This window comes from Diabrotica virgifera, chromosome 1 (assembly GCF_917563875.1).
Source record: "Diabrotica virgifera virgifera chromosome 1, PGI_DIABVI_V3a".
NCBI lineage: Eukaryota > Metazoa > Arthropoda > Insecta > Coleoptera > Chrysomelidae > Diabrotica > Diabrotica virgifera.
The window spans coordinates 318,746,924-318,766,737 of record NC_065443.1 but is presented as its reverse complement, the minus strand read 5'-3'; the positions used below and the strand labels follow the sequence as shown (position 1 = coordinate 318,766,737).

The window sequence follows — 19,814 nt, the reverse complement described above, 5'->3', positions numbered from 1 at the left end:
GAAGTCGAAATAAAAGGAATGACAAAGAATAGCTTTGGCCACAGTGTTATATGGATTCAGATATTAGCGATAGGTGGTAACTGGGACTTGGGCCAGGGACCAGCCCAGAAGAAAATTCTAGGCTGGTCCATCACAAAACAAGTAACGTTCACTACATGACTGACACGGCTTAACTTACTGCCACAAAGTTTAACTCACGAATGCCAAGATATCTCAGATTTCTGCTTAAATAAGACTGACGGCTTGGGGTACGCGACTTGTCAACGGTCGTCACAGAAATGCAAAAAAGGGCCTTATTAGCACCCATAAAGGGCTTAGCAAGCCTAATACTTAAAATGAGTTATGGGATGCAAGGCCCATATCATTCACCAGAAAGCTATTAAAGTCTAACATTCGACTCTATCGATAGCACATATGTGTTTCTAAGAAAAACACGCCGATAGGGACTCTAAGATCTAATCAGTTAAGATAAAAGCGTGAAATGAAGGGGGGCCAGGCCAAAATCTACACTGGGAAAACGTAAACGTTACAAGTCAATGGACAGGGATTAACCACATACAATATCTGATACACATTACAAGAAACAGAGAGTTAATGGAAAATGTGATCGTTAACATCCATTAGTGGATTTTCATCTGAAGAAGTGCGCTTGTCGGAAATCTGAAATATGAAATTGACTCCATCGCTGTGGAGGATATTATAATGTGGTGTTGTAAATTTACAATTAATAAAATAATAATTGTTTATTTAGTAGTTTTATCTGCCAAAACTGTACAACCCGACGCAGTCTCTACAACATGACATGTATCTTTGATATTGTTTGTTATATGATCCATAACAAAATGCTATCAATTTTATCTACAAGTACCTTTCAGTAAACACTAACAAAAGTGAAACAAGTGGATTTTTAATCAGTGGTTACTAGTGAACAACTGTAGACAAAGCTAGTCTTTATTTATGGTAAAATTATCGATCCTAAACAAATAGCAGAAGCGTTAAAGGATTATGTATTTGTAATTTAGTGACAGGAAAAATGTAAGATTTTATTTTTAATATTACTTACTCATTACAAAATTAATGATACTTGGTAGTTTATTTGTTTATTTATCAGCATTAGCACCCAGCCCTTTGCGTCAGCTGCTGGACATAGGCCTCCCTATTTTTTGTCCATTGTGCTCTATTTTGGGCACTTTGAATCCAATTTCTTGAAATTTTCTTGAGATCGTCAGTCCAACGAGTAGGGGTCTTCCTCTACTTCTTTTGTCTAATCTCTGCCTCCACCTTTCATCACTGATTCGGGCGACGTGTACTGCTCACTTCCATTTTAGCGTGGCAATTCGGAAAATTACATCGATAATTCTTGTTCTTCGTGTTAGGTATTCATTTCTAACTCAGTCACGAAGCGATATACTCAGCACTGACCTTTAAAGTATTTTCCTCTGAGCTATTTGCAGCGTTTTAGAAGTTGTAGCTGTCAATGTCGAAGTTTCGGCACCATAGGTCATCATAGGTAACACACACTACTCAAATGTTTTACGTTTTAAAGAAATTGGTATATCGCTTTTAAAGATGTCTTTCAGTTTTACATGGGCTGCCCAAGCTAGGTTTATTCTTCTTCATAGTTCGCATGTTTGGTTGTCATAAAACTTCCCCTGTTCCAGTGTTCCCATACATGATACATGAAAGTTTGTCCGATTAGACACCGACAGTTAAGCTATTAACAAATTTTCAGCTTGCTATTAATAAACTTTTTTTAGGTACGCGGGATCCAGTCCTATATATTTTTATTTAAAATATTCTAGATATGTTTCCAAACTTTTTAATTCCTGTTTTTCTGTTAATTGTTAGGTATATTTACTTTAGTTCGTGATTCATAAATATAATCTTATCATTTCGTTATGTCGATTACATGCCTAGTAGAAATCCTATAGAAAATATTCGTGATAATGTAAAAAATACTATGAATAATTCAGACCTCGCGACGAATGTCAATTACTTTTTTAGTAGAGTTTCTACAGTGTCAATGTACGTGCTTGATTATGTCAGTATTATAAATTTAAATTGCAATTAACCGTTTTATATAATAATAGAGTGATCTAGTATTTTGTAATGGTTGAAAGGTGAACTGAATGATAACAAACATGAAATTTTTTTTGTTACGAAAGTAAGTAAAACGCTACTACATAGATACAGTTCACTACGCATGTAATGTAATGTAATGTTTATTTACAAACTAGCCATTTTTTTACAATTCATCTTAACTTAAAATATTACAGCACATTGTGATTACAAAAAAAGGTATTTTCAATCTTCTTATTAGTAAAAAATTCAATTTTCAACGAAAACGTTGTTTTCGTTTATAAATTCGCAAAGTGTATTCGTTCGTACGTTACCGCCCTGCAATACTTGGAGCCGATCTACCGATGGAATCCCATGTAGTTTTGTCTCCTTAATCTAAATTTGAAAACGGCATTTCGATATCACAAACCATCTTAGAGATATCCGACCTCAAAGTCAACGTTCATCTCGGGACATCAAGTTAGGGTCTTTTAGAAGTTTAGATAGCGGGATGATTCTACAATGCAGATATTGCTAAAAACGCATTAAACCTAATGTACGTAAAAATGCAAATGACATTTTCATATTATTTCAAACTAGCGCGTGACTTCGACTGACATCGGCTATAAATGCTTCTGATCAGGACCCTAAACTGCTGTCCCGACATGCAAGTCTTTGTTTCATTTGACACATAAACAGTTGAAATGTCAAATAAATATATTTGATTTATTAATGTTAATGTAGGAAATGTTAAATGGCAGCTTACTATTTTGTTTATTTGAGCTGTCTACCCAATGATATAAAATATGTACCTATTATGTATATTATTATATTTATGTATTCGCTGGCACCGCCAATTAGCGGATTACTAGTCCAACTTCGGTTGGAAATTTAATCAGAAAAGTATTGCGAATAATAGCTATCCCTATTCCACGAACATACGCCTGTTTTGGATTACTTCGACAACGAATATTTTACTGTGCAAAATAAGAAGAACGAAAGTAAATTGCAAATTACGTTGTTGTTTATTAAAATAATTATTAGCGCCATTTACTTTCGTACTTCTTATGTTGCACAGTAAAATATTCGTTGTCGAAATAATCCAAAACAGGCGTATGTTGGTGGAATGGCCCATAATAACTATTGTCTATTAATGTGATTTCAACGAAATATATATATTTTAAACAGTTTATTTGTATTTTATGTAATTAGACTAATGCTGGAATATTAGTTTATTTCTTTCCTGGTTCCGATAGTTTTACATTTATCGTGTAGATGGCGCTAGATTAATAGATTAATTATGTTATAAAATGTCAAAAAACAAAATTTTACTAGTTGAAACGTAAGTATATTTAAGATAAAATATATGCCACAGCTTTGGCCAACTAATAGTTTTTCCTATAATGTTTTTAATCTCAATGTTTTAAATTATTCACTTTCACATTTATGTTAAATTTCCAAGTTCACCAACTTATCACTACTGGCGCTCACGAACTTTTAATTATCCTCTCTACCTACGAGCTCACAGCCGATAGGTATATTACATACAGCGTGTCTATTTAAGTCGGACATATATACGGGTGTAACAAAAATAGAGGTCATAAATTTAATCGCGTATTCTGGGACCAAAAATATTTCGTTTGAACCTAACTTACCTTAGTACAAATGTGCACGGAAAAAAAGTTACAGCCCTTTGAAGTTACAAAATGAAAATCGATTTTTTCCAATATATCGAAAACGATTAGAGATTTTTTATTAAAAATGGACATGTGGTATTGTTATGGCAGTTTTATTTTAAGAAAAAATTATAATGAAATTTGGACACCCCATAAAAATTTTATGGGGGTTTGTTTCTTTAAATCCCCCCAAACTTTTGTGTACGTTTCAATTTAATTATTATTGTAGCGCCATTAGTTAAACACAAGTTTTTAAAAACTTTTTTGTCTCTTAGTACTTTTTCCAAAAGTCAGTTTTTATCGAGATATTTGAATATTTGTCAAATCCACCACATATTTGTATATGGTAAAGTACGATTATGGAGACTTGGTAATAATATGAAAATTTATTTATGATTTACATTTTTAGGTATATTTTGGACCATAATAAAAAAGAAGCCACATCTCGATAAAAGATGCTTTATCAAAAAAATACAAAGAGGCAAAAAAGTTTTAAAAACACTGTGTTTAACTAATGAGTAATGGTACCACAGTAATAGTTTAATTGGAACGTATACAAACATTTGGGGGTTTAAAGGAACAAAACCCTCATAAAATTTTTATGTAAACATATTAAAAAAGAAACCGCAACTCAATAAAAACTGCCTTATCGAAAAAATACTAGAAGGCAAAAAAGTTTTAAAAATATTTAATTTAACTAATGGCACCAGAATAATAATTCATTTGAAACGGACACAAAAGTTTGGGGGGGTTTAAGGGAACAAAACCCCCATAAAATTTTTATGGGGTGCACAAATTTCACTATAATTTTTCTTTAAGATATTCTTTCGACATATTCGAAAAAATCGATTTTCATTTTGTAACTTCAAAGGGCTGTAACTTTTTTTGTGTGCATGTTTGTACTAAGGTAAGTTAGGTTCATTCGAACTATTTTTGGTCCCAGAATATGTGGTTTAATTTATGACCTGTATTTTTGTTACACCCTGTATATTATTATGGGAAACTTTTTTATTTTTAATTTTACGAAAAAAAAAGATAATCTTCACAAAAAGTTCTGCCTGATCTAAAACCTAAGATTCAACCATCAGATATCAAATTTTATCTGTGTTATACGAGGTATGTAAAAAATATGAATTTCGCTCAAGAGTAAAGTACCTTTATTTTTCACAATATTGAAATTTTTATTATTAAAAGTTGCTTGGAATTAAAAACTATGTTATGATGTATACAATTACATCCTAATGAAAAAAAAATGAAACATTTTTTTTTTATTAAATTTCATACACAGACAAAAATATTAGTTGCATGGTATGCCAAAATCTTGTCATAGCTATCCTTAAAGGGGGCGTAGGGTTTGAAATAAACATTTCAAGCACATGTTTGTAAGTTTTTTTTTAAAGTATGGAAGACTTATTTTATTGAAATTATACTTCTTTAGACACGAGGGTGAATTTTTACATTCGCTACATCTTTTAAGTTATGTAGCGCAAATAAGGTGTGCGTGAAAAGAATATATTATTAGTGTTTTTAGTAAATATATTTATTATAATTTTTATGTCTGTGGATTTGTCTTCCTCCTTATAAGTATTATTGAAAATATTTATTTTCATTTAATGTATCTGTCACCGTGATTGCAATTATGTCTGAGAAATGATCGACTGAATACAGAAACAGTGGTAGTTGATCGGTAGAGCATTCGCCTAGGGATCAAAAGGTCCCCCGTTCAAATCCGGACAAAGTCGTATCCTTTTTTTTTTTTTAATTTTTGGTATTTTTTTTTCTTTTTTCTAAAATTAGTTTCATATTTAAATACAACACAAAAAAACTGTTTAAAGTAGATAAACACACTTTTTTTTAAATTAAATAAGCATATTCAGAACAATCCATAGAATATTCAAAAAAAAATTCAAGGAAAAATATTGAGAAATATGCCAACGGTGGCAAATTTTTAAAGACACCTCAATAAACAATGGATTTTGCGGTGGACATCAGAACTCATCATTGGATCATGTCAAACAAAAAATTTAAAAAGGTTTTACTAGCTATTAAGTTTGTTCTAGCAAACAGTCAAACTAGTTAGAAACCGTCAGCAAACAGTTGGTTAGTGAGAGAACATAATACAGTCACTAGTGCTATCCCCTCTACTCGCGCTGGTCGACTATTCGCTGATGGTTTCAAACCGTTTGAAACTGATGCTAGAACAAACCTTATAAGTTTCTCGAGGTAACGCTGTCGAGTATTTTTAGTTTAAACGATTTTTGACTTTGTGGTGTCACTCAGAAATAAAAACAACGAATTTTTTTGCAAAAAAGGGTGAAAACCAATATATTTATTATTGTTAAACAAAAAATCAGCATATAACAAAAAATTTCTCGACAGCGTAGTCGAGAAAAACGATCAATAGCTGTTCCCATTCTCTCTTGTAAATTACTTCGCGATTCAAAAGCATATTCCTGTTTGCATCACTTTACGATTTGACAGACAAAAAAGAAATTGAAAATAAAAGTTGACAATACTTTAAACGCGGTTTTCTCAAAACTGTTTTTTTCAAAGGCGGTAGACCTCGTAACTCAAAAACTACTTGACCGATCCACGTGGAATTTTGTAGATATTTTCTTTAGACATTTCATGAGGTACGCTGTTGAGATATTTTTTGATTATGATTATTTTGTGTTTAACAGTAATAAATATGTTGGTTTTCACCCTTTTTTGCAAAAACAAAATCGTTATTTTGATTTTTGAGTGATACAACAAAGTCAATAATTGTTTAAACTAAAAATACTTGACAGAGTTACCTCGAGAAAGTCATCAGCTAATACAACTTTTTGAATTTTTTGTTTACCATGATTCAATCATGAGTTCTGATGTCCACAGCAAAATCCATTGTTTTTGAGGTGTCAAAATTTGCCACGGTTGGCTTATTTTTCAATATTTTTTCTTGATTTTTTTTGAATATTCTGTGAATTGTACTGAATATGATTATTAAATTTAAATATAAAATAATTCTACCATACTTTCAAAAAAAATTTACAAAAATATGCTTGACATGTTGATTTCAAACCTACGCCTCCCCCTTAAGGTTAGATATGACAAGATTTCGATAGGCAACGCATGCAAGTAATGTTGTTTGTCTATGTATGAAATTTAATAAAAAAAATGTTTCATCGGGAAAGCAGATGGGCGAAGGAAGGTCGACCTAGATTCGGATCTTGGACTATAACAGCTAAAATATATTTTCATATATTGGATTTTTTCATATTTCTGTTATATTTTGCAGCCGAATCTTACAAGAAATATAGGTAACAACAGTGTGAACCATGGGATATATTCAATTTTTCCGCTCTCCTCTGGTAAACATCCCCTCGCAGTAAATCTCCCCGACAGTTTCAGCTCCAATAGTCTGAGATTTCTCGACATTTGGCCTAATCCTGAGTTGCACAGCTTCTGAGAATCGCCGACTGGCTCGGCGCTCGGCACTTGGCACTTGGCAGCAGTCGGAATAAATGTTGCTGAAACTGGAAACATCCGAGAAAATTCAAGGGGGAATTACCCGTCACCGAAGGAAGTAGTTGCTAGATGTGTATATTATTAGAACGACTTTATTAGGTTGCGTCAGTTTCACTATTGTCAGATTTGAAATTTCCCTTAAGAATACGTTAGTTCGCCTTTTACTCTATTGTGAAATACTTGTTATTATAGTCCGTTCACTGACGGTATAATATTGCAAAACCTCTAGATTTTAAAGAACCGCTTAGATTTACATCAAATTTGGCATACACATAGCTAACATGTCAAAAAAGAAAAGTGATATCTACTGTACCGATGTGTGCTTTTACCATGGGGGTGAAATATATACGTTCAAAATAAGTCCAGAAATGAATAAACTGCCTAATTCTAAGTAAATTTTGTTCTACAGCATTTTTTCGCTAAGTTAATACTTTTCGAGATATTTGCGAATAAATATGTTCATTTTTCAACAAAACACGTTTGTAGACGGTTTTCTGAAAATAATTAAAAAAGTAAGTATGTCATCGAAAAAAACATTCTTAACAAAAATATAGCCCATAAAAAAGTGAAAAAAATGGTGTCAGTATGTACTGTAGTTGTACGTAATGAAAAAAAAAAGTTCATACTCGCCAAATTCCAAATAGAATATTTCAACGTGTAATAACAAAAAAATGAAGCACTTTTTGAGAAAAACTAATTTCAGCTTTTTTAAAGTGATTAAACAAAGCTTTATTTTTGTTTTTTAAAAAAGTTTCTAGTATTAAAAGTAAGGAAGTTGCGCTCAAAATAAGGTTGGTTTCTTTTTTTGGTAAAAAGATCGTGAAAATCACCTCCTAATTGGCATCCCAAATGAAATTAATAGTTACCACTTCACATGTTGCTTTACTCGTGTATGTATTGTTTATATGATCTGTAAGCTGCTCCTGCTCAAAGTGCTTATTTTTAAAGGGGCTGTAGTTAAAAGGGCTTGAACTAGTCAATAATCACGAGTGTATGCAAATTTAAACAGCCATATCTTAACCAATTTTTGCCTCACAGAAAAACAAAAAATCCAAAATCTTCAAACAAGCAAAACCTACATTTTTTACTCTTTGTGATTTTTGGTATCGTTAATAAATTTTAAGTTATTTTGAAAAAAAGTACTTTTTCAAAATTAAAAATAAATAAAATGTGAGGCGGTAACGATTCATTTGATTTAAGATGCTAATTAGGGATTGATTTTCTCAGGTTAACCACTTTAAAAAAGTTGTAATGAGTTTTCTCCAAAAAGTGCATCTTTTCAATAATTTTGCTAAGAATGTTTTTTCGATAAACTACTTACTTTTTCAGTTATTTGCAAAAAACCGCCTAAAAAGTGTTTTGTTTTTGTTGAAAAATGAATATTTACTTGCAAATAATTCGAATAGAACAAAAGTTAGTTACAATTAGTCAGTTTATCCATTTCCGGACTTTTTTAAACGTATACTTTTTCACCCTTCAGAAGGGGTGAATCTCATCCCCAGGGCAAAAGCATACATCGGCACACTATGACTTTTCTTCTTTGCCATGTTAGCTATGTGTATGCCAAATTTCATGTCAATCCAAGTGGTTCTTTAAAATTTGGAGCAAAAACCGTTATTTAATGTACCTACTAGTTATTATGAACTACCTATTTTTTATTAGATTATTATCAATAATAAAGTTGTTTAAAACTATCGAAAAACTACGGGCTATTATTTTTAAACTGAAATATCTGGAGGAAGTCTATAGAAAAGGCGTACGATTAAAAAATATTTATCAACAAAGGAGTTATCGTTAAATAAACCCTACAGTAAGCATTTTTTCAATTGATTATAAATATTAAAATAAACAATAAAAATATTTAAAACATATTTCACCATGTGAGATTTTATGTACTTACTAGGTATACCTACGTGCAAAAGATGAGCCCGATCAATAGTTTGTCAATATTTAGAAGGATAGTTTTGGTCTCATTCTCTTCTTAGAGTCTCAAATTTTATTTTTTTTAAGTATTTTCATTTTTAATTGTTTACTTACAAATAATTTATGTAGGATGAGGTACCACTTAGGTAAGGTACCTTTTAACCTTTTTGTCTGAAATGTTATAAACAAAGAGAATTGTTTATTCGAACCACTCGACCGATCTGGCCCATTTTTTCATATATAATAACTACTCAAAAACTCGTATTGTGAAATATGTTTTAAATATTTTTATTGCTTTTTAATAATTATAAACAATTGAAAAAGTGTTTACTTTCGGGTTTAATTTGCAATAACTTTATTGTTTATAAACATTTATTAATTCTAAATCTTATTTTAAAAAGCAAGTATTTTTGCAGAAGTGCAAAAGTTATTCCAAAATTATGATGCAGTAAAAATTTCGATACCCACGAGATAATACCACCTACAGAAGAAATTATGCTAGGAATATTTGCCGACGATACTGCAATCCTAGCCCTATATACTGGCCCTATTTATGCCTCGCATCTCAGGCGGTAGTGCTGGTAGGCCGGGGTTCAAATCCTAGCGCCGGCAAGAACAACTAGACATTTTTAAAATGTCTATAGGCCCCCGGTCGACTCAGCCTGAATAAAATGAGTACCTTGGGTAAAACCAGGGGTAATAATAGGCGGTTGAAGCGTAGCACTGGCCCTGTTACCTTCCCTGTATAGCGTAGGCCCTAGATATAGCAGACTACCCTGCTATAATCCCAAAGCCGCGTCAGCGGTATAAAACAGGAAACTATTATTATCTCCTTCAAGCATATCTGTACAGAATACAAGATTGATTTTTGGAATGGAAAATTAAAGTGAATGAAGGCAAATCTATTCATGTTACATGTTACATTTACAACACGAAGAGGAACCTGTCCTCCTGTAAATTTAAACAATCATCAATTACCATCAGCCAACCAGGTAAAATATCTTGGTATTCATTAGGACAGAAGTCTCACATGGAGGAAACATATCTGGACCAAGAAAAAGCAACTAGGTCTCCAAATCAGAAATCTAGGTCTCCAAATGTATTGGTTAATGGGCCGTTCATCAAGACTATCTCTGGATAATAAATGGCTACTTTATAAGGCAATACTTACGCCAATCTGGACATGTGGGTTGGAACTATGGAGAACAGCCAGTCACTCCAACATCGAAATCATCCAACACTTCCAATCAAAAACCCTCAGAACCATCACTAATGCACCTTGGTACATCAACAATATAATTATTCATCGAGACCTTAAAATGGATATGCAGTCATCAAAAACCGTAGCGCTACATACATTGCCAAGTTGGAGGATCATGAAAACCAATTTGCACTTAACCACTTCATCCTCATCATCACGTAGCGCTACAACCCTGGGTGGGTCCTGGCTGACTGTACAACTTTCTTCCAATTTGTTCGGTCTTCCATCAACCTAGGGTCAAATGGAATGTTCATTTTTCGGAGATCTGCTTGGATGTTATCTCTCCATCGCATTCTGGGACGTCTAAGTGGTCTTTTGCCTGTAGGAATCTCCTCCCATACCAGTCTTACAGGTCTCTCGTTGTGAAGTCTGTGCACGTGGCCTGTCCATCTTAGTCGCTGTGATTTCATTTCTTGGACAATATCGGTGTCATTGTAAAGTTAGCTTTTAATTCGATGTTGGTTCTGATCCTATACTGGTTTGTGTTAATGTCGTGATGAGGTCCGAAAATGTTTCTAAGTATTTTTCGTTCAAAACGTCTGAGCTTTTCTTCGTTTGATTTGGCCATGTTCGACGTTTCGCATCCATATGTTAGTACTGGTCTGACGATGGATTTATAAATTTTGATCTTGGAACTTCTTGTAAGATTTTTTGATTTTATAAGCTTATCCAGTGCGAATAGACAGCGATTTGCTGATTGGATTCTGTCTTTTATTTCTTCAGTAACATCGTTGTCACCTGTGATTACGGCCCCCAGAAACTTAAAACGTTGTACTCTTTCGAAATTGAAGGTGTTGACCGTCACATTTTGTCCTATCCTGTCTCTTCGTGTCGTTCTATTTATACACATATATTTCGTCTTCTCTTCATTAATCCTCAGCCCTACTTCGCTTGTTGCTCCTTCCACCTTGTTGAAAATGGCTTTTGTGGATAGGATGGAGTCTCCAACGAGATCAATGTCATTTGCGTAAGCTAGTAATAACTTGGGACCTTGAACCGATAGCAGTTCTGTCCTTATTTCGGCCGACCTCATGGCTTTCTCTAATACAAGGATAAAAAGTAGTGGAGATAACGCATCACCCTGTTTGAGTCCACTGTTGATTTCAAAGCTGCCAGACAGTTTATTATTTACACGTACTTTTGATATTCCACCCTCCATACATACTTTAGTCATCCGAATGAGTTTCTTTGGTATTGAGAACTGCGCCATGGCATTCCATACTTGGCTTCTTTCTACGCTATCACATGCCTGTCGAAAGTCTATGCAGAGATTGTGTATGGGTCTGTTATACTCCCATTCCTTTTCTAGAAGCTGTCTCAGCGTGAATAGTTGATCTATTGTGGATCTGTTTGCCCTAAAACCGGCTTGATATTGTCCTAGGACATTTTCAGCATAGGGGGTTAGTCTACTAAGAATGATGTTTGAGAGGATTTTATATGCCGATGCCGTGTTTAGGAGTGATATTCCTCTATAATTCGCGCATTTTGTTTTCTCCCCTTTTGTGTAGATGGGCACTATGATGTTTTCCTTCCATCTTGCTGGTATCCTTTCTTCTAACCATATTTGTGTTATTAAGTGGTGGATTTGGCGATGTATAGTGCGTCTCCACCATATTTCAGAAGTTCTGCTGGTATCTCGTCCGTACCCGGCGCTTTGTGATTTTTCAGCTTATTTAACGCCTTTTGGGTTTCTTCAAAAGAGGGATTTTCGACGGGCATGTCCGCTGTGATATAGATCTCTTCTTTGTGCTGTTCTTCCTGTATGATGTTTAGAAGGTCCTTGAAATACCCTTTCCATTCTTCTGTTAGTTCTTTATCGTCGATTATCGTATGACCTTGATTGTCTCTCAGTGTATGGATAGAACTGGTTCTATGTCCTCTTTTCTCAGTGGAAATTGCTTTATAGAATTCTCTGGAGCCTGGTTTGGGTCGATCTCTCTCCATAGCTTCATATTTTTGTTGTTCATAGTTTCTTTTCTTTGTCCGTATCATTTTTTTTGTTTCTGTTCGGCAGTTGTCGTATTCCTTTTTACTTTTGTCTGTTTGTAGTTGTATCCATGTCTTCCTTACGATTTGTCTTTTTTCCAGCTGTTTCCGACATTGCTCGTCATACCATGTTTTTGTCCTCTTCTGCCTACTCCTTCCAAAGATCTTGGAACCGCTTAGCCTAGACAATTCCCAAGAATAGCGTAGGTTAAAGAGGTTCAAACCACTGGACTGGCCATTTAGAGTAAACTTGTGAATAGTAGTTATAACATAATTATTTCCTATACACCTTTATAAAAATTGTACTTTGATTTTACCCGTGGGTAAAATCCTTATTATCCTTAGTCAATGTCATTACATACTTGTGTTTATTGTTGACACTCAACAGATTGCAAAATACTTTTCAATAAATAAAAAACCAAGATAGTACGCCTTTGCTCCAGATATTCCAGTTAAAAATAACGGCCAATAGGTTTTCGAATTTTTTTAAAGGCTTCGTTTTCTGGGGTATATTGTGAAATATTCGTCATTAGATTATCAATACAAGTTGCTTATCTATATATACATTATTTTGTAGATAAAAAAAACGCCTACTTCACATACATTAAAAATAATGTTGACACTATAAACCTAATAGACGATTTAAAGGAAGTATCTAACTAATGTTGTGTGAGAAAATATTTGCTTATAATTAAAAGTTGGCTGCCTTGGATGGTAGATGTTGTTCATGTAGTGCTAAAAATACATAAATTTAATTGGTGGATGTCCGGGAAATACTTGGTTTGATAATATTGTTGCCAGCTCTACCACATTTGATAAATACATACCTTACTGGATATTTGAAAATTGTTATGAACTCACAATAAAAGGGTTGAAATATTAATTTATCAATTTTATAAACCTAAAAATAGAATTGGAATACCATAATGTAGACCCCGATTTTAATCTGTTAAGACTTGCTTTGAGACATTGCTCCATATGGTTGTGGACACAGAGGATGAATATATTTATTGTATTACAAAAGAATAATTATTTAAATGTGAAGAAATGGAAGAATAGCAAGTGAAACACCGGAAAGAAAGAGAACACCCAGATCAAAAAAGAAAGCATACTTCTAAAAACATTTGAACAATATTCGTCAGGATCACTATATGAGGTAGGTTCTTTTCAATGCCTAAGCGCCAGTTCCCTCTGTTGTTCCAGTCCTCATCGGATAATCCTCTTTCGCTCATAGATCTCCGTATACCACCAATCCAAGATTTTTTCGGTGTTCCTCTTTTTCGTTTTTCTCTTGGTACCCATCTCATTGTCTTTTTAGGGAGTCTTTCCTCACTCATCCTTTAAAAGTGCCCGTACCTAGTTAACTGTTTAATTTTAACGTTAACTAGTTAAAGGTGTTAAACTAGGAGAGGACATCTTTACTAAGCGGAGGCTCAGTTTCTTTTAGTTAATAGTTTTAGTAAAAGTTAATAGTCCAGTCGGGTTAGACGAATAACAGGCCTAACCTTGCATTAGGAGCTGCCCCAAATTTTATTTTTCTAATCTTTAGGGAGGGTCAATATTAGTATAAATTTAAAATCTCGACTGAATTCCACCGTTGCGTTAGCCGCTATCTTGATTTTAAACGAGAACCGTTTTTGCTCAATATCTCCGCCATTTTTTTGACAAAAAGTGTAGAAACTGAAATTGTTGAAAATACGATTTTCTATAATTTCATTTATTATAATTTTTTTCGTGCGGTCGATATTTTCCGAGTTATGAGGGGAAAATAGTGACAGTTGGAGCATAATTATTGAATTATTGAATTATCTCGTTTATTATTAGTTTTACAACAAATATGTACCTGTACAAAAATGAAGAGAATTAAATTCTACACAATTTTGATCTCTTTCATTTTTTTGCTAAAATTAATATTTAAGGTAGTACGTATGCGGTAATGGCGCGAGCGTAAGACCGGATTGATTTTATAGCAATTTTTTTTTCAATATCTACGCCATTTTCAAATAAAATTGTTCAAAATATAATTTCCTACAATTTCTTTTTAACAATTTTTTTCATGCGGTTGATATTTTCCGAGTTACATGGGAAAATAGTAAAAAGTGGTGGGGGGAGCATAATTATTGAATTGAATTTTGTATCCGAGCTGCCCCAAATTTTATAATTATATCCTTTAGGAGAGATCAATAGTAGTGAAAATTTAAAATCTCGAATGAATTCCGCGGTTGCATTAGCCGCCATATTGATTTTAAATGATAACTATCGTTGCTTAATATCTCCGCCATTTTCAACTTTTCCACATAAATGGTGGGAAAGAAAATTGTTGGAAATGCAATTTCCTACAATTTCTTTGGCACAATTTTTTTATACGATCAATATTCTCCGAGTTAAGGGGGAAAATAATGGAAGCGGAGGGGAAGCATAATTATTGAATTGTCTCATTTATTATTAACTTTACGACATAATTGTACATAAACAAAAATAAAGAGAATTATATTTTATACAATTTTTGAAACTTCCAATGAAACATCAACCAAACTAAGTGCATAAAAGACATAAAAAGACATTATATACATTAAGTTCACTTAATTTTATTAACTAGCGGGTTTTATTGGTTGAATTTGTCTGTCGATATTTTAAGTTTTATGTCAGCTAATATATCGTGATGTTCCAACAATTTTTTTTTAAATTTTGGACCCTGTTGGGGGGGATTTTCCCATTCCCCCCTTGTAGACCCGCCATTGGTTCTCTCTAAAAATTGTAGTAAATCGTAATTGCAACAATTTCAGTTCTTACACTTTTTGTCGAAAAGTTGAAAATGGCGGAGATATTGAACAAAAACAATTGCTACAAAATCAATCAGGTCTTACGCTCGCACCTTTACCACATACGTACTACCTTAAATATTGATTTTATCAAAAAAATGAACGGCATCAAAATTGTACAAAATTTAATTTTCTTCATTTTTGTATAGGTAAATATTTGTTGTAAAACTAATAATAAACAATAATAAGAATAGATAATTCAATAATTCAATAATTATGCTACAACTGTCACTATTTTCCCCTCATAACTCGGAAAATATCGACCCAACGAAAAAAATTATAATAAATGAAATTATAGAAAATCGCATTTTCAACAATTTCAGTTTGTACACTTATTGCAAAAAAATTGAAAATAGCGGAGATATTGAGCAAAAACGGTTCTCGTTTAAAATCAAGATGGCGGCTAACGCAACGGTGGAATTCAGTCGAGATTTTAAATTTATACTAATATTGACCCTCCCTAAAGATTAGAAAAATAAAATTTGGGGCAGCTCCTAATGCAAGGTCAAATGCTATCCCGACTGGGCTATAATTCTTTAAAAAATATAACTTCTAAGACGAATTAAACGTAAAAGGAATTAAAAACGAGCACTGGGAACTGGGAACGCTTCTCAAAGAAAGCCTATGGAAAGGAAGAAAATACCAGTTTTAGTAAGGTAATAACATATTGAGGATACATCATTTATGTTTTAAAATAATATACATATAAAATCAGAGTTTGGTGTTAATATTCAGAGGAAACTAAATGTAAGACGAAAATACTTGGTCTAAAAACCATGTCTGGATAGCTTTTTTCCTGTTTTTTTCCTCATGATTTACTATGGGATCACTAACAGGAGAATTTTAGTGTCATCATTGCATGTGTTTGTCTTTTTAAAGTCGTCCCAGGAACGCATTTCATATTAAAGTCATCTACATACTTTAAAATATATATGTATAATATAATAATATGTCTGAATTATTAATGTTAATGGGTCAGATAAAATAAAATATTAATAAAAGAATTTTTACCAAGTAACAAAAACAAAATTTGTTTACTTTATTAATGTTTTGAACGGTTTCCAAAGTGGAAATTAAAACGTCAAATGAACTTATTTTAAAGTAAAATTGTGGCTTATTCCCAATAAATTAGTAAATTAAAAAAGAAAGACCAGTGTATGAAAGCCACTGATGTATCAATTTGCTTTGACGAATTTAAATCAACAATATCCAAATCTATTTTACATATAAAAAATGTGTGTGTACTTTGTACGCACGCAAGAAGTTATACTTCTAAATATGATTTCAATGAAATAAATATACTTTCTCACAGTTTATTTGTATTTTATTTAAAGATTAAATTAATTTTTACTTACTACTTTCCAAAAATTTTTATTAAAACAATATCAAAAATTAAAAAAAAAAAAATAGAAAACACCAGGATTTGAACCGGGGACCTCTTGATCTCGAGCCCAACGCTCTACCACTGAGCTATACCCTTTTGTTTATACGGGCTACAAGATTTCTCAGACATAGTGACAAACATACGAAGTGAATTATAAAATACTTTAAATATTACTTATTATCTTATTCCCGAGGTAGACAAGTCCAAATACACAAAAATTATAATAATAGTTATTTATGATATAAATGTTAAAAGCACAATTTTAAGGCACGCATGTGAAAGATTCGCTTCGCTCATTCTGCAATTCACATGAGTGCCTTAAAAATGTACTTTTTAACACTTATACAATATTTTTTCTACAAACGTCTTATATATCAACAATTATAATTTATTCATTCTCAATTACAGGACAATACCTACAAAAACTTTTACTTGAACTTGACTGACATTCCATTTTTATATTTTTCTTGACATTACATCAAAACTGCATATACTGTCAATACGTAAATCATAACAACTAAAGAATAACATCTACTTTTATTTTTGTATATTCTAACAAATTTTAATAGTTTTTTTCTACAAACGTGTTAAAAATGCAATAATACAGTTTAAATTAAATTTAAAAAAACCTTTTAAAGACCTTTTTCAAATTGCGCAAGTTGTATTATTAATATTAATATTTTGACATTTCACAATTTGAAAATTCACTTTTAACTGCAGTGCCTTAAAATTTTTAAAGCACTGGTGCTTTAAAGTAGCATTTTTAGCGCTCCAATAGAGTGCTATAAATTGCATTTTTAACACGTTTATAGAAAAATATATTTAAAAATACTAATATATCCTTTCCACACATTTTCTGGACTGATACATACATAAATTAAAACATTTAGTAACGAACTCCATACTGTCTGTGTGCGCATGCGCGCAGATTAATAAAATTTCACCCTCAATCGCGCCTAAAGAAGTATAACTTCAAAAATATCTCATGTTGGATAAGTGACAAGATAAGATAAACTTGGAGTGTGAGCTTTTTTGTAATAGGGAAATTATAAAATCGCTTATACGAGATTGCCCGATAAATTAATTGACCTAACAGAAGAGTGGAACAGCCACATGGAGGAGATATTACAATAATTACACTTTTATAAAAAAAGAACTTTTTATAATACCTATAAATAATTATAAAAAAGTACATAATATTATAAAAACCATTATTTTTCAAACCAAAAGGTCAATTTTAAAAACAAAAGATTTCCGATACCGGAAATCGAACCCGAGTCTCCTTGGTATATAGGATATAGGATATCCTAGCCACTAGACCGTATTGGATGTTAGGTATGGAGATAAATACTTCGCATCTAAGTTTTAATGCAACAGAATTAAAATAACTATGATTTTTTGGAATAATAAAACTCAATGTAACCATGTAAAAGCTGTTGAACATTACATTGTCATCGAGTTCTGGGCTATTCTGACAAATTCAAATCTCTAGCTAGTCGGGAAGTATGTTTAAAATCGATTACAAGATTTTTTGGACAAAGTGACAAATAGGCAGACAAAGAACAAGTGAAGTATATAAATACGTTTTAAAATAAGGGCAAATCTTGACAAGAAGCAACACAAATGGCGAAGAACGGAAAAGAATGGATAGTATTTATCAAAAGCTAGACGCACCTCCCTCGACACCTAACGGTAGAAGAGGATAGATTATGTATGTAGGTCTTCTTCTTCTTCTTATTTCTTGTATGTAGACTTTAAAGCCTGTTTCTTCTTCATTAGCATCCTGAATTGTTTAAATTATCGCACCATCTTTTTCTTGGTCTGCCAATACTTCTTCGTCCATTTGGTGACTTATCTCGTGCTATTCGTACTATCATCTGCCATTCTACTAATGTGTTCGTTCTACTCCTGTTTCCGTTTTGTCCCCCATCCATTTATGTCTTCTACATTGCAGGCCCTTCTTATGTTTTTCGCTTCTCTCCCTATCCAACAGACTTTTCCTCGATATTCGTCGAAGTATTTTCATCTCTGTTGTTTCTAGTAGTCGTTTCGTTTCAGATGTGTCAGGTCTTGTCTCCGCCGTGTCAATATAGGTCTAATTGCTGCTTTATAAATTCGTTCTTTTGTATCTTGTCTTAGGTGTTTGTTCTTCCAGATTGTGTCATTAGGAGATCCCGCTGCTTTACTCGCTTTTAAACTTTGTTGTCGTACTTCTTCTTCAACATCTCCGTAACTAGTTATATCTATTCCCAAATATCTAATCCTTGCTTCCTGCTTTATTATTTTTCCATCAGTTTCTATTTTACATCGTAATGGGTATTTGGATGTTGTCATACATTTGGTTTTTCTGCTGATATTATCATATTGTATTTCTTGGCTGTTGTATTGAAGATGTGTGTTAATCTTTGGAGATCGTCTTCTGTCTCGGGGATTAATTCGGCGTCGTCTGCATAACATAATATTTGAATTTCATTGTTCCACATTATGTAACCATGACCTTGATGTACTACTTGTACTTATTATTTCGTCCATTATTATATTGAAGAGCAGTGGGCTTAAAGAGTCACCTTATCTGACTACGTTTTGTACTGGTATAAACTTGGTTAGTTTTCCATTTATCTTTGCCTGTATTCTATTATGGAAATAGATGCTTTCGATGGATTGTATAATATTGATTGGTATGTTTCTTCTATACAGTAGGTGTAAGACGTCTTCGACTTGGATGCGATCGAAAGCCATTGTCAGGTCTATGAAACATAGATATGCTGGTTTATTGTACTCGATGGCCTTTTCTGTGATTTGTCTTAGTACAAATACGGCGTCTACGTAGTGTCTTCTGGATCTGAATTCTTGTTGTTCATCTGCACTTGTCATTCATAATGTAATGTACCTACAGTCGGAAAAATGAAAGAATACCCATGAACGAACATATAAAACACGCTGTATTTTCCTGTCACCGTGTCACAAAGAAAATTGTCCAACGCAAGTACATGTAATAATAATTCTTACATGTACTTGCGCTGGACAATTTTTTGTCTGACACGGCGACAGGAAAATACAGCGTGTTTTATATGTTCGTTCATGGGTATTCTTTCATTTTTCCTACTGTATGTTTAATGCAAATTTGCAACAGCGGTATATCCGCTTTTCATATTGTATTTAATATGGTTTATAATTATCTTTCAGAGCATGATTCA

At 32.8% G+C, this 19,814-nt stretch overlaps 1 protein-coding gene across 6 annotated transcripts in view; it reads left to right on the top strand.

The window, feature by feature from the left end:
- Positions 1-19,814, top strand: part of LOC114332654 (beta-1,4-galactosyltransferase galt-1) — a 226,806-nt gene that overhangs the window by 66,229 nt on the left and 140,763 nt on the right. The window contains exon 1 of one of the 6 annotated variants that reach the window (XM_050653554.1): positions 908-1,035. The exons of 2 other annotated variants lie outside the window; for them this stretch is intronic. Coding sequence is in view for 3 of the 4 variants with exons in the window: in XM_050653543.1 (XP_050509500.1) it covers positions 2,130-2,164 (35 nt within the window). In the remaining variant the exon portion in view is untranslated. Of the gene's footprint in view, positions 1-907; positions 1,036-1,980; positions 2,165-13,066; positions 13,568-19,814 lie in introns of those variants that run through there. 3 more of the 6 variants (XM_050653543.1, XM_050653557.1, XM_050653546.1) reach the window with 3 other exon arrangements.